Source organism: Camellia sinensis, chromosome 8 (assembly GCF_055761805.1).
Source record: "Camellia sinensis isolate YWXY chromosome 8, ASM5576180v1, whole genome shotgun sequence".
Lineage (NCBI taxonomy): Eukaryota > Viridiplantae > Streptophyta > Magnoliopsida > Ericales > Theaceae > Camellia > Camellia sinensis.
Genome location: NC_138968.1, coordinates 179,533,087 through 179,548,606, shown reverse-complemented (window position 1 = coordinate 179,548,606; position 15,520 = coordinate 179,533,087). Strand labels below are relative to the sequence as shown.

General features: G+C 34.4%; 1 protein-coding gene across 3 annotated transcripts; it reads left to right on the top strand.

The window, feature by feature from the left end:
- Nucleotides 1-6,108: 6,108 nt before the first annotated feature.
- Nucleotides 6,109-15,336, top strand: SDE5 (silencing defective 5). Of its 3 annotated transcripts, XR_014338777.1 has the most exons (14): nucleotides 6,207-6,327; nucleotides 6,847-6,933; nucleotides 7,179-7,756; nucleotides 7,925-7,950; nucleotides 9,329-9,406; nucleotides 9,846-9,919; nucleotides 10,075-10,325; nucleotides 11,265-11,350; nucleotides 11,510-11,566; nucleotides 11,664-11,802; nucleotides 13,529-13,596; nucleotides 13,706-13,803; nucleotides 13,901-13,971; nucleotides 14,969-15,336. XR_014338777.1 is itself a non-coding variant. In XM_028229522.2 (13 exons), the coding sequence occupies exons 2-13, from the start codon at nucleotides 6,869-6,871 to the stop codon at nucleotides 15,086-15,088; spliced, it is 1,572 nt and encodes a 523-aa protein (XP_028085323.2). In that variant the 5' UTR covers nucleotides 6,214-6,327; nucleotides 6,847-6,868; the 3' UTR covers nucleotides 15,089-15,336. The 3 variants fall into 3 exon arrangements, 2 of the variants coding, with proteins under 2 accessions (XP_028085324.2, XP_028085323.2); XM_028229522.2 differs by lacking the exon at nucleotides 11,664-11,802 and having other exon boundaries at nucleotides 6,214-6,327; XM_028229523.2 differs by lacking the exons at nucleotides 6,847-6,933; nucleotides 11,664-11,802 and having other exon boundaries at nucleotides 6,109-6,327.
- The last annotated feature ends 184 nt before the right edge of the window (nucleotides 15,337-15,520 follow it).

Here is a 15,520-nt window from a genome sequence, read left to right as displayed (position 1 = left end):
GGGACTTGAAGAATTCGGTTCTCAATTCTTGGTCATTGATAAAGTAGACTGTAGAGTCTTGGTCATGAGAGGCCGGCGTGTGATGATTTTGGTCATAAAGGATAGAGTAAGTCTTAGTCGACATGCTATATGGACAAACGGTATAGGTTCCATCACCTTAGGATGCTGAGGTAATAGAACCTAGGGGGCAGTTGTGGGGACATATTTTGTGAATAACAACACGTGGCCAAGGTGACACCGGAGTGTCAGCTGAGGTGCCGCGTGTCTTGGTCATGTTGTCGAGGTGATCTCGGCTAAGCCGAGGTTATCGGTGGAGATACCGAAATTCGAGATGAGCGGATAGGGGGCAAGAGTCCTAGAATGGGGGAGGACCTCAATCTGGATAAAGATAAGGCTTTTGGAAAATTTATCTCTATCTGGCTGGGAGTCCAGGATGAGCATTGAGCCTGAGTCCATTGAAGCTAGGCTTCTACAGGGATCAGGTTAGTGCTGACTATAAAAGTAAGACACCCTCGTGGGTTTAAGGTACGCTTTTTGTATTCTGGCTTGTGAGTTAAGCACTATTTGCAATCTTTACGAGATAACTGAGTATTAACTTGATTGTCGGAGTGCCCCCGGGTGGATGAACCACCGCCAGAGTCTTATCTTTCTATGATAGGTTGTTTAGGCGTAATCTATTCTGTCTGTGCTCTTCTGCTGAGTTCCTGTTTGGCAGTGTGGTCGGAAATCAGCACCCACAGATTATATACAAATTATATATATATGCATTTACAGGTTTTGTTAGAAATGGTTTTGGAAAAATAAATTTTTTCTCAATTTTGGTCTATTTTTTAGGTGGGATCCATGTGCCAAAGTTGGCGGGTCTAAGTGGTAACGCGTTCTATGCAGCGTTGTGATTCACGTAGTATATTTGGTTGCTCAAAACCATTATCAGGTGAATGGGAAATTGAAGCCAAAGTGAGCTCCATGGAAATAGAGTTTTCGGTGGAAATTCTTTAAGATTTGAATTAAAGGCTTGTCCTACATTGGTTTGGTGGGAAAATTTTTATGGGTTTATAAGGCTTGAGTTTGCAACTTAGGAAGGGCCTCAAGGGGCACCCCAAGTTTGTAGAAGGGAGAGATTATGGACAAAGTGGGCTAACCCATTAGATCCAAAAATAAACACGTGCCGCCGCTGTCGCCCCCCCGCCCATCTGGGGGGGCTGGGCATGGGTGCGCGGTAGAAGGGGCACCCCAGGGCAAAGTGAGCTAGACCCATTAGACCCAAAAATAAACACGCGCGCCGCCGCCGCTCGCTTGTTTGAACGGGCTGGGCTTGGGCTTAGGCTTGGACGCGTGGTGTGAGGTTGGGTTAGGCTCGTCCAGCCCAATACAAATTCTTTTTGGGCCAAAAAAATTTAAATTTTATTTTATTTTTTGGTAAAATAAAATTTGTCCAGTTTTAATTTTAATTTTTAATTGGAAAAAATTCAAATTTGTTTGCACCTCTTCAGAATTTCGGTACAGGTTCCAAACATATTTATATCTGTTTAAATTCTGTCTGAACAGATTCAAATATGTTTAAATTCAAAACCCAAATAGTGCCATATCTGTTGGATTCAAACCGAACAGGTCTTGTACTTGTTCAAACAGGTTTGGTACCTGTTTAATTCAAACCGAACAACCACATTTCCATCTATAAATAGGCAATCCCTCATTTGGATTTAGCATTCAATTTTTGTTCTTCTCTGCTGCCATTAATCTCTGCATTTTACTACATTAATTTTCTGTGAGAAAGAGTGTAAACAAATAATGTGTTTGCTATGTGAATAGTTTGTAGTGCTGCTACTATTCACTGTTGATCATTTTATCCTAGGAGATAGACATCCACAATCTAAAAACACCGTGGAGATGACGAATCTGTCTTAAGGATAAACACTGGACTTGATCAAAAATTTGTTCGACAAATAAATAAGGCTAGTATTTAATTTATTTCAATTTATTTATTTATATTATATTTTGATTTTGTTTTTGTAATAAAATAAAAATCTATTTTATTTTATTTTATCTTTTATACTGTTTTGATTTTTGTAATCAAACAGTCTCTCTCATCTCTTTAATTCTTTAACTACAGTGAAGATTGTCTAATAAGTTTGGCCCAAGAATATATATATATATATATATATATACAGATTGTATATATGTTACTCTTGATGAAAAGTTTGTATGGTTTAGTGGTTTAGGGTGGGGAGGTGGGTTTGGCAAGGTATAGGGAAGAGGAAAGGGACATTGGTATGGGGGAGGTAAAGGGGAGTGTATAAAAAGAAGTAGTAGAGAAAAAAAAAAGAAGATGAATGGTATTTTTGTAAATTTGAAGGTGAATGAGGGGTCATTTAGTCATAAAAATTCACTTACTCTCCCTCTAGATGCGTGAGCCTTACATTCCGTTAACTTGGATAGAAAAGTTGACGATGTACTTTGGTCCAAAACCATATAGGGGTTATGTGATTATTTTCAAATGTCAGAGGGTAAACCACACTTGACTCAAACTACAGGGATAAAGTAAAGTTTATCCTAAAATTTATCAAAAGCAATTACAAGAAAAGCCTCTATAGAGACCAACAATTGTAAAGATAGATGAACATTTTCTGTTCTGTCTAAACACGTTGTCCATCTTCTTCATAAGCTAACCTACATGTTAGGTTTTATTCTTGGCAATCTCGTTTGACCAAACTCCTTTCAGTTGTACTTGTTTTCACTTTTTTATTTCAGTGAGGCTATAAGTTTTTAGATGCGAATCTAACCCGAATTGTGTCTTACAGAGAAGTTTGTGGTGCTAATTCTTTCATGATTGCCACTTCGCTGACTATGATGGGGATTAAGCTGCTCGGTCAGCTCGCGGGGGTCCAAGGGGCAGCATCCTTTGGTGGGTCAGGGGCAGCGCCACGGCGGGTTGAGGGGCAGCGCCCCCGAAACAAAATGCAAAAGTGCATTCAAAGTTGCCTGCCCGCTCGAGCAGCCATTTGTACGCTCGAGCGGAGAACCCTTGGTTCCAAAAGTTTGATCGCCTACAAAAATATTAGCAGTTGCATTTTTCCGCTTGAGTGGAAATTCCTGCGCTCGAGCGTCGGTCCGCTCGAGCGGCCATTCTGGCGCTTGAGCGAAGATCGTGGAACAAATTGTTATAAATATGTGTTTCAGTCAGATTTTAGGGTTATGCTTCCAGATCTTCTTCTTGGATATTAAGGTTTATATCTGAGGCTATTTTGCTAGTTTTCTTTGATATTTTATTGAGTATTCAACTATGGTTTAAGAAATATACATCAAAGGATTGTTTGTTTATTCTATACAAAAAAGAGAGTTATCTTCGGTGGATTCTGGAGAATTCGAACCTGAAGCTTTGGTAGATTCTAGAGTGGCTCATCGTCGTGATTCGACATCGGCGTTGTGGGTTCAACGTTAGGCAAGAGAATTCTGAGGTGAAGACGAGGCTGGAAGAAGCACATAGGGGTTGGTTCAATTTGGGCGTTGATTCGTTAAATAATTGAGAGTGTACCTGTGTAATTCATTTATGTCTTTTTAGTGAATTATTTTGTGACTTTTGTCCGTGGTTTTGTTTTATTACAATTGGAGGCGCTTCAATTGTGATTTTTTCACGTAAAATCGTTGTGTTGATTTGTCTTTAATTGTTTGATTGAAATTATTATTTACTAATTAAAATTGATACATAATCACAAATCAATATCTAAAAAATTTCTAGATTTTTGACTACATAAATCATGTGCAACAGAATTACCTTTCCTAAACACATGACTCACAAAAAAAAAAAAAAAAAAAAAAAAAAAAAGCTTGAAAGGAACGAAACAATCATGAATAGATATTAATAATAAATTTTCAAACATGGACTAAGCTGAAATTCTCCTTTTATTATGTCTACTGTTTTTTAATTATTACTCATTAATTTTTCCATTTTTTTTCTTATTCATATATTTTCAGAAAAAAAATAATTTACATTGGACCGTGTAGTACACAGCTTCCTTCGGTGGCATTGCCACATATTATGCCCACAAAAGACCTAAAATGCGCCAAAAGGAACGTTCACCTATTGGTCGGCTCAAGTGTTCAATAATTATAGATGGAAAGAAGAAAAAATTTATAGAATATGTAAGATGTAAGTAATTTTGTAATAAGATATTAGTGAAATATTATACAGGTATAAATCACACACCTCATTACATTTGTGTAAAAAAAAAAATTAATATAAATCACACACCTCTTTATAGTTGTCTAAAAAAAAAATAAGGAACTTACCAATAAGTCTTATATATAAAATTTAAGATCCATCTAATCATCAAATAAAATAATTACACTAATTAGTCCTATACATTTTTAATTGTTACCAAAAAAATTTATTTTATTTTTTAAAAAAAATTTACAGACACTGTTACACTTTACTACCGTCGGACTTCCGTAAAACGGTCACCAGAGACTCGTCCGAATGTTTAACATCACCGGAAAGTCGCCGGAGTATCACCGAGAAGTCGTCGGAGTATCGCCGGAAGTTCACCGAAGTGTTAAGAATGTTAATGGAAGTCACCATAATGTTCAGAACGTTCATTGAACGTTAAGAATATCACTGAAGACTCACCGGAATGTTTAGACTATTGCTGAAAAAAAAAGAATAAATGGAGAAATTAGAGCGAACAAACATAGCAAAATGTGTTAAATATTGATAAACTAAAAGAAAAAAAATAAGACAGAAAACAACAACAATGGAAAAAACATACTATTTTTCAATTTTTGTAGAGTTTAAGCAAATAATCTCTAATATTGATCAAACTGAAAAGTAAGTTTTAAAACTGTAAAATGTTTCAGTTTCAAAGCAAAAATCTATTAAGCATTTATCCTTATTAATCAAACTGAAAGACATGTTATGAAACTGTAAAATTTTGCAGTTCTAAATTTTACAGTTCTAAAGAATATTATGAAACTACAAATTTTTACAGTTCTAAAGAAAATAATGAAACTGCAAAATTTTACAGTTTTATACCATGATTTATTCCAGCACCAAAAAAACTTGAAACTGCAAAATTTTACGGTTTTAAACTATGATTCATTCCAGCACCAAAAAAATTTGAAATTTGAAATTTTACAGTTTTCACCACCTGTAACTAAAACTCGAAAACAACTTGTTTAGAACTTGAAAATTTTCTCCATTAGAACAGAAAAAGAGAAGTGCATAGCAGAGAAAATGTAGAAAAAAAAATAAGAGATCGAAGGAGAAAGGCGGATATAGAGAGAGAATTGTACTTCGACAATTATTTTTTATTTAGATCTACATCAAATCTGATGTAGATCTACATCAAATCTAAGTAGATCTACTCATCTTCTTCGTCGGAAACATATCTTCTTTACCATCGACAATGGTGAAGTAAAGAGTCGGCGGTCGGTGGTTGCCGGTGAATCCCAATCAATGGTAGTCATCGGTCGCTGGTGACTATATATTGAAAAGAGAAAGAGAAGAAGTAAGATAAGCTTACCTATTAACGATCGCCGAAAATCACAAAGAACAAAAGAGGTAAAGAAAAAAAGAGGCAGAGAAGAAAAATAACGTTATAAGACGTTTGGGCATCAATAAAAAATTATGGGACTAAATAGGCTACACGTTTTTCAAAAAAAACTTCTCGGTAATTTTTTCAAAAAAAAAATTAATATAAATCACACACCTTTCAATTCATCATCTAAATTGGAGGATCTAGTCCGGCTCATTGAGTCTATTTTTGAACCCCTTTTCGATAATCTAAGCTGCACATATTTTAAGATTTGTTGAGGACATTATCTCTGTAAAAAATCACGTCGATGAATAACAGAATCATTTTTTTATGAATCGTTAATTTTTTAACTATCTATTTTTTTTAGATAAAAGTGATTGAATATATAGTATTTGTTATTCAATCGACGTATTTTTTATAAGAATAATATCCCTAACAAACTCTAAAACATGAATAATTCGAATTATTAAAAAAAAATCAAAAGTAAATTCAATGGACCGAACTAAACCGGATTGTCCTAGATGGATACAGTCCGGATCCATTTGTGTAAACCATTACATCTCAGTGTCATTATTGTAATTTTAATTTTGTTTCTATTTTTAAATTTCAATAGTCTTTGTTTTCACCTTCGGCAATGCGCCTATGGCCACCAAAACCATCCCTATAAATACCTAGCTGCAGCTTCTTTTCTCTCTCCTCTCTCGTTTTGCTTCCTTCTCTTGGAAGCAGAGAGAGTGTGAGAGAGAGAGAAAGGGGGACTGAGCCCTATCCCTTCCTTTGATATTTCAATGTCCAAGTAAGCTAATTATTGATTGCATCGATCGTTCAATATCTGAATTGCTTATTTGCTTAAAACCCTATGCTATGGAGCTCAATTGAAATCACAAACTTGATAGTCTCATAGATCAAAATCCATTTTCATTACTCATTTCATTGCTTCTTGATTCAAAATATGCATTGTGTATCTGTTTGATCATATGCGCGATTCTCTCTCTCTCTCTCTCTCTCTCTCTCTCTCTCTCACACACACACACACACACACACACACACTCATATGAGAGTGCTTCATCGTAGATTTTGTTTATCTTTGATCTGATGTGTGGGATTTGTTTTTGAGTTCACATTGTTGCAAGACGCCTCCGCAATCACATATTTTTTTTTTTCTGTATTGTATTGATGGGACTTTAAGGCTTGGTTTGGGTTGGTTTGGTTTGATGGAAACAAATTTAGTGGTAGTTGAGTAACTAGCACTGTATTCAATGTTAGTGCTTTCTGAAAGTTTTGCAATTAAATGTTATTTTTATTTTGATTTCAGATAGAATCAGAGCTTTGGAAATATGGAGACTCTTTTTAACTTTTGTTTGTGGAATTCAATACATACAGTTCCCGTTGTAATTCGGATGTATGCCTGTTTATTTACTGTGTAAAGTCATTCTTATTCAATTTTTTGAGTTTTGTTTCTTCTATAAATACAATAGCTTTGCTCATTTTTATGATTTACGTAAAACCTATAAGATCTGCATCTTCATCACTCTTACTACATTCCTTTAATTTATGCTTAATCTGTATGATGTGTACATTTTATGATAGAATAACTACGCTGAATGATTCTCAAATCCTATATTATGTCTCTCTTATGTTGTGAAGGGTGAAAATGGAAGCACCTACCTCAAGTATTTCAGATTGTGATGATGACAAAAGGGATTTGGAGCTGTTGCTTGATGCCTTTGGTTCAATGGTATCTCTTGAGGACATAGCCTCTGCTTATTGTCAAGCAGGCCGCAACATATGTGATGCTGGTGAAATACTATGTAATCTCCAGGGAAGCACATCTAGTGCTTCTACTTATGCCTCCAAGGACGAATCGAAGGGTCTAAGTTTGTCTTCGGAATTGTCAGACGACATTTTGTTAGATGAGTCAAATTTCCCAGAAAGAAATTCCATTGCATCAAAGCAGAAAAAATGTTCAGTATCAATGGGTACGGTTTCAAGTGTGATTGGAAAAGAGTATGCTCAGTCCAGGCCCTCAAGAAGTGTATCTTGTAGAGTGAACAAAGCATTGAAATTGAATTCAGGGGAATTGCCCATCTCTGAGATTTGTGAAGAGAAAGTTCCACCAAATATGACAACGATCAAAAGTATGCACAAGGATATTGAGGAGTTTCTGTTTAAAATGCTTGGAGATGGCTTTCAACTTGACATGAAGATTATCCAAGAAGTTCTTGGTATGCATCATTAGTTCATGTGCCATCTAAATTTACTAGTGATTTTATTTAAGACTTTACCTGTCCACTAGTATATTTTGGGCTATAAAAATAATGTCATCATTTTCCATGTCAAGTTTATTGTTTAGGTTGATATTATATGTGACATGGTGTTTATTGAACTTGCAGGCCGTTGTGGGTATGATGTAGAAAGGGTAAGTTCACCTTCACTTTAATGTCTAATTTGTTTTGTTCAAAACTTATGTTTTCTAATGAAGTTTTTGCACTCTCTCATATGTTTTCTAGGCTTTGAGAAATTATATTTGATTGTTAATTGAGTTTTGCATGCGAAAATCAATGTGTAAGAGATTTTCTAAATTAAGCTGTCTTTCAATTATACTGTGTTGGAAGTATTTTGGTTTTCGTATAAAGTTGTGCATTTCTTATGTTTCTAAACTTCATACATTATTAATTTGGTTCATATGCTTTCTTGTTATGATGCCTTCTGTTTTGAGTTCCATATATGTATAGAATCTTGTATATACAAGCGGAAAAGGGCATTACTTAATGTTGTTTTCTGTTACTTGAGGGTGGGTGCTGAGAGAGGGTGAGATTGGTTATAAAGCTAACCTTTGCGTCATTCTCTCAAGGTGGCTGCTTTTATACCATTAAACTTGCCCCCCCCCCCCCCCCCCCCCCCCCAGTGTTGAAAGTTATTTAGTCTACACTTATGGGATGTAATTCTTTATTTTGGATATGTGTAAAGTTCCCTACCCAACCTTGAATGAATAATACTTCCTAATTATTGGACATGAATTTGGGGAAAGAATTTGTGCCCATTCTATTTTGTATGCTTATTTTCTCCAATTGACTAGAAGTTTGATACTTGAAAAAAAGAGAAGAGGAAAAAACAGATTATAAGTTTGTTTTATCTTTCACATTTTTAAAATATATCAATACCCACCACACAGACACACACACATATATACATGCATATGAATGAAAGTTTGAGTATCTTAACATTTGTTAATTGAAAGGAGCTCATTCTGGCATAGAACTATAGTACACATAGTAAATCATCTATATTATGCTGGAAGGTGTGAATATCATTATGAGAGATATATTGGCATCCTGGTCAAATTTTCCCTATCTTTAAATTGTTGGGAATATACACTTTAAATTGTTGGGAATATACACTCCAAAATAAATTTCCTTTGGTAGATTTAATACACTAAATATGTATTAGTATTAATCTGTGTGATACGACCGTTTTTTAAACCCAATTACCTTTTGATATCATGTAGATGCTTTCTGGAGTTGGCAATGTTTATTTTAAATGTTTATCTCACAGGTTAGCCTCTAGATATTAAAAAAAAAAGAAAAAAGAAAAAAAGATCACTTTTTTCTTTTTCCTACCTAGTTCATGCATAGATAATTTAATGACATTCTTTTTTGACTCACATGTTTGAATCATGGATCAGCCTCTGAATATTGTTTGCTTTGATTTTCATCCTCAACAGTGGACATGTTTCGTCAATTTTTCATTTATGTTCCCAACTGATGGTTGTTTTTTACTTTCTGGTGTTTTTGCAGAGCATGGAGAAACTTCTGGATCTTTCAGCATCCACTTTGGAGAAGAGTGATGATGTTTCTGGCATTCTTGTTCAAAAAGTAAAACTTTTTGAGTCTTGAATAATACAAGTACCAATAACTTTAATTTATGTTCTTTTTGTAGATTGGAACGAATTTGAACAACATAATAGTGATGAGATGATTCTTGTCATTATCTTAGTCCACTGCATAACTCATGTCTTTCTTCATTTCTACGGTGAAGCAACTCAATTTGAGGCCAAAAATGTAGAGATCAATTTGGGGAACTGATCATTTATAGTTGTTATTTATCTGATAGCCATGCTGATTGCTGATCATTTATAGTAGTTTATATGTTGCTATGAACAATTTTAAGTAATGGATAGTAACTAATAACTTAAGCTTTTGGGATTATGTGAAACGACAATCATGTTCACTTGATTCACATGACACCCCCTTGGCATCCTTTTTATATAATTTTTATGTATTAAAATAAATCTTATGTGAGCTATTTTAACAGCCTATGGAGAAATATTCAGACACAGAATCTATTTCATGCCAAGAAAAACTACAATGCATAGATTCTGCCAGAAGGTATGTTATTTTCTTTTGTGGTGGACTACTAACTCAATTTTGGGATCTATGTTTAGCCAAAAGAAAAAAGGTTTCATGAAGATCAATTATTTGAAATTCAGGCATATTTTCATGCTGTGTAAAATGTCAGTTTTAATTATTTTTAAACTTTGCAGTGGTAAAGCTAAATTTATTTCTAGAAATGAATCAACCAAAAGCCACAAAGACAGATATGATCTCCAGAGGGAGGTGTTAGAAGCATTGTTTAATGTTCCTGAAAGATTTGAAGAAGAACCAAAAAGAAATTTCCCAGTGAAAGACGATAGAAGATCAAGGGGATTTGGTCGTGTTGTAGTTGAACCTTTAAGAGACACTACAACTGAACATAAGACTGCCATTGCAAAACTACTTGTTAATGAGGAGGATGGTAAGCACTTTTATATGTATCTTACTATAATATGAGAGGATATGTTTATCCTTGTAGTTATTTCTGTAGAGGTTTCAGAAAATACAGAGGACATTATCATTATCTGCTTATTCTTTGTCTTTTCTAAATGTCTTGTTGGAATCTTGATATATCTAGTTGAAAGCATCAAGTTTCATTCACATGTTGCTTGACCAAATTTGTGAAACAATTTCCAAAGTCTTCTTTTTCTTTTTGTAAACATATAAAAAAAAACTTATAGCAATCAAAATTTGAAAGACAAGTCTTGCAGGGTTTATTCTATGGTAAGGTCAAAATTTGTAAGGAAAGCTTTATGAAAACCACAACCAGGTTTTATAATTGGATTCCGAGTTATTTTGTTTAAACTGGTAATATGTTTCACGTGTGTTAAGCAATGGATATGCATGTCCCCCAAGTGTCTAAATCATGTTTGGGTCTAAAAAATTTAAAAGATAATAGGACAAGTTTGGACGTATGTTCAACACGTGTTGGGGAAGTGTCCAACAAGTGTCGATGTCTGACACGCCGCCTTCTTAGGAGTGTCCTTGGTTCTTAGACCATGAGTATATCAGGTGCATCACCCCTTCAAAAACTAGCCCCTTTTGGATGTGGTGTTTGTATTTTTCTTCATTGGCTCTACCATGTGATTCCCCCCCTCCCCATGTGCATAATTTAGTGAAAAACTAACTTAGTAATTTGATCAAGTCATGTCAGATGGACCCCTTGTTGCTGAATGATCACATTTGCCTGCATTGCTAATATTCGAGACATGACTCTGGAAGAGACTGTTTCTGTTTAAGCTTTGCATCCTTAATAGGGTTGTAAATTAAGTTTGTGTTATGTTTTATCTTCCCCTGCTCTTTGATTCCTTAACCTCTAATATTAATGCTTTCTGGTGTGTACATGCACTTTTGTGAATAGAAAATGAAGAGGATGAGGATAGCTATCAGGTCCTACGCAAAGCTGTAAAGGAGCATTGGATAACAATGAAAGAATACTATAAAGCTGTAAGTCCTTAATTCAGAATTCTTTGGCATGAGCATATTGTAATATTCAATACTTTCAGTATAGTTATCCACTTCCCCTCTATATATTGGTCCTTTTTATAAAAATCATCCTTGGGCATTACATGATTAGAAATTTGACAGTTTTGAGTTCCTTGGCAGTCTGTCGATGCATTTGCTAAGGGGGATCCTGTGCGTGCATACAAACTTCTAGAAGAGGTATGTAGTTTCTATGCATTTTTTAGTGGTGGTATTAATGCCCAGAGTTGGAGCAATTTCACAATTTTTTTTTCTTGTCTTTTTTCCTGTTTATCAGTCGATCTTTATTAGCGTGGCCACCGTTTAGCTGAAATTTGGTATCCGTCCCTTGGTGGGCTTGAGTTACTATTCTGAAGATACTCATTTTCTTCTCCTGGGTTACTGACTTCTGGAGTAGATGTCAAGTGGATTATTTGGTGAGCATGAGATATCATATAAATTATACAGAGGAGTTTGGCACCTTTTACAGTTGTCATTGGCTATATAACAATTATGTGACTATTTAAGCCCTCTCTTTTTGCTATGTACTGGCAGTCTGGCAGTTGTATTTGCATAGCCTTTAGATTTATTAATATTCTCATGTTAAAGAGCTCTTGTCTTTTTCATTGACGACCCTGTCATGGCATTTGGTGCATCATTTTTTGCGGCATGGCACAATATTTGGCTGAATTGAATTCTTGTAGTATAGAACTAGGGGAATTGGAATAGTGCTGCTTGATGTTGTAGAATGGAAAGGGTTGGTATTTGCTTGATGTAGAATGTGATGGGTCTCTGGAATTGCATAAAATAGTTGATAAAAATTTCTGGAAACACTCAATTAGGGTTAATGATTGGGTTCAGAGGACAAAGATAGAGAAAGAGTATAGGAATTCCTGAATTTTCTCTGAAGGCAAGGTTACTTCAAGCATCACATGAACCTTAAAAAATTCCTCATTATATCACATAACCAACCCTATTGAATTAAAAGGTTGTATGCATTTTTTTTATGGTTCTTGTGTTATCTCCCAACTCTACTAGGAATTAAATGTCAACACTTGAAACTAGGAAACTTGCACTAATTAGAATATCCCGAGGCCAAATATATATTGAATATACAACCCAAAAAACATGACCTTTACTATGGACCCGTACTATGATTTTTGTGCAATTAAACTACAGTTTACAGAACTACCTCTAATTTATGAATGTAATGAAACATAGGTACTGGTACACCTGCATCAAGTAACTTATAAATATTAGCAAGACTTAAATTAAGATACAATTAGATGAGGCCGTAGGTGCTGCCTATGCAAAATTCCAAGTTTCCCTCTCATATGCATGATCTATATATTCCGTTTATTTTTACAAAAGTTAATCAGTGTGTTTGGTTTTAGTTTTCTAGAAATTGAGTTTTTTGTATTTTGTTTTTCGTGTTTTTTTTTTTAGTGAATATTTTTTAAATTTTAAGCAATTTTTTTACTTTTTTAGATGCACCTTACGTAGATGTATCTAAATAGTAAAATATTTGTGAAAAAATATTTTAAAAAATTAATAAATATACAAAAATATGAATAATATACTGAATTTTTTTATTTTTATTTTTTGTATTTTTGGTATTTAATGACTTTTAAAAGATATTTTTTTCACAAATATTACATTTTTTAAGTGTATTTATGTTAGGTGTGTCTAAAAATTAAAAAAATTACTTAAAATATTAAAAAAATACGAAAAACAAAAAAGTAGAATTTATTAAAAAGTGTTTTCTAAAAACCAAAACCAAGCAAAGTGAATAGTTTTTACCTGACATCAGGTGTCAGTAGACAATACTAGAGAATTATGCATTTTCATGCCCCTAATTGTCCGTTCATAAATTCCAATGTAAATTGAAATCATTTGGTAATATACTATCCTTGAATTAAATAACTTGAAATCATACAGCTACCTTTCTTTCAAAGCGGGTTAATAAATAGTGGCATAGTGCATGTAGCCTCCCAAGTATTACTCGAAAAAAATGCTATGATAGCATTATAAATTCAAAGTGACTTATTTTAGCAATGCCCAACATGCTTTAGTTTTGTAAACCATTGACATGCTTTTTGTGCTGGATGTACTAGTTATCACTTGATTATATCTTCTTTCCGTGTATGTGTGTGGGGTGTCCAGGGAAATTTTTTCAAGGAGAAGGCCCGAGAGGCAGATGAAAAATCTGCACAGAAGTTTCTTGAAACTAGGTAAATGTAAAATGTAATTTTTTTTCCTCATTCTACTGTATTCATGGTTAATGATTGAGCTATATCTTCTGTGTATTGATTCATAAAATGACTAAACACTGAATTTCAGGAGGGAGGATGAAATGTCACTTGACCTGCATGAATATGATCCAAAAGAAGCGATACGTCTTTTGAGGGTTCATTTAACCTCTCTTTCTGGGATCTCATGTAGGTCATTTCCCTTCCACCCCCCCAATTTATATATTCTTCAACTGTGAAATAAAAATTATAAAATGACATGGTTTTACATGTTGCTTTTCATCAGCTATTCGATATCTTAAAGTCATAGTTGGTGCCGACACCGAGGATTCCAAAGAAGCGGCTCGAAAACGACTGGTATGTTTGGTTAAAAGGTTGATTAAAACTGAGATCCTTCTATTCCTTTTTTGATCCCATAGGGAATATTGTGTTCATTCTCTTGAACTGCAATCATTAATTGTTAAAAATTAGCTTGGTTCCAAAAAATAATGCAGCCTTGTTGAGCCTTCTAGATACTGCATAGCAGTGACTGTCTTACTTTTTGCAATGTCAAACACTCACACAGATATTAAGAAAATTCCTTTCCTTCTCTAACATGACTGTCTTGAAAAACAGGAATGAAAATGATCTAAAATTTAGAAGAATTTTGGAACAAAAAAAATATTTTTAGGCTATGTTTGGATCATAGATTTATGTAGGGATTTAGAAAGGGAAATGAAAAGGCGAGGGAAATGATTTATCAAATATTTTAAGCCAATGCCCTTCTCCCCGCTTATCTTCCCCATGTATGAAAAAACTGCATACAAATGAGTAAAGGGAATGAAACGTCACTTGCGAGAATTGGAAACGCATCATCCTAATAATTGCAACGGAGACGGGTATTATAAATTAAAATAATTTGAAACATTTTTTGATTCTCTTTGCTAAATTGTTGAATAGGAGTGTAATTATCTTGATTTTTTACTGGTTTACTACCCATGTCACTGAGGTCCTGGTGTTTCACCATGTGTTTACTGAATTAATTGGCACAGGGATCTTCTGAAGCATCAAACTCATGGCATGTTTAACATGAGTACCTTTCTCTCTCTCTCTCTCTCTCTGTGGCTTTGCTGTTGCATGGGTACATCACTAATTCATATATCTATGTAATAAAGATTCCTCTGTCCATGCTCAAAAAAAAACTACTAGTAACACTTCCAATATTAGGAGAATTTGACTCTTCTGATACCCACGCATTAACTTCACTCAATTTGAGTTTTGTGTAATACAGATTCATGTTACATATATGTAACCATCCCCACTTGTTCAGCCAGGGACAATGAAAATTTGATTGTTCTGAAATTTTTGGTTGCAGATTTTGAAGCTTTTGGAAAAAGAATCCATCAAATGGAGCGAGGAAGCGAATGGTCGAACAATTGTGATCCGCCTAGATGAGATTAACCCAAAACATTTAAGTTTTGCCAAAAATCAGTAACAAGCTATCAATGGAATAACTCAAAGTGGTAAATACGTTTTAGAATTTTTGCTATCCCTCGGCAACTTGGATTTTGGGGTGAGATGACCCTATCAAACATTGAGGTTAAAATGTTAGTAGCTGCAGAGTATTTTCCCATACCCCAAAATGATTGAACAAAATGTATGAAAGGAACAAAATTTGCAGTTGTCTTCAGTGATTGAAACGTTGTTACAACTTGGTTGTGTTAGTATAATTAATTTTCTTCATACATTTCTTCTTATTTTATGTAGTTTTTTTTTAAAAAAAAATCCTGTTATTTGCTTGGTAATCGACAAATTTGTTCAGAGCTCTGATTCACCCATGTTGGATTGAATTCTACTTTGAAAAATGCTTGGGAGCACTAATTAGTGCTCCCACTAATTAGGTGGCAGTGGGTCCCGCCATTAATGA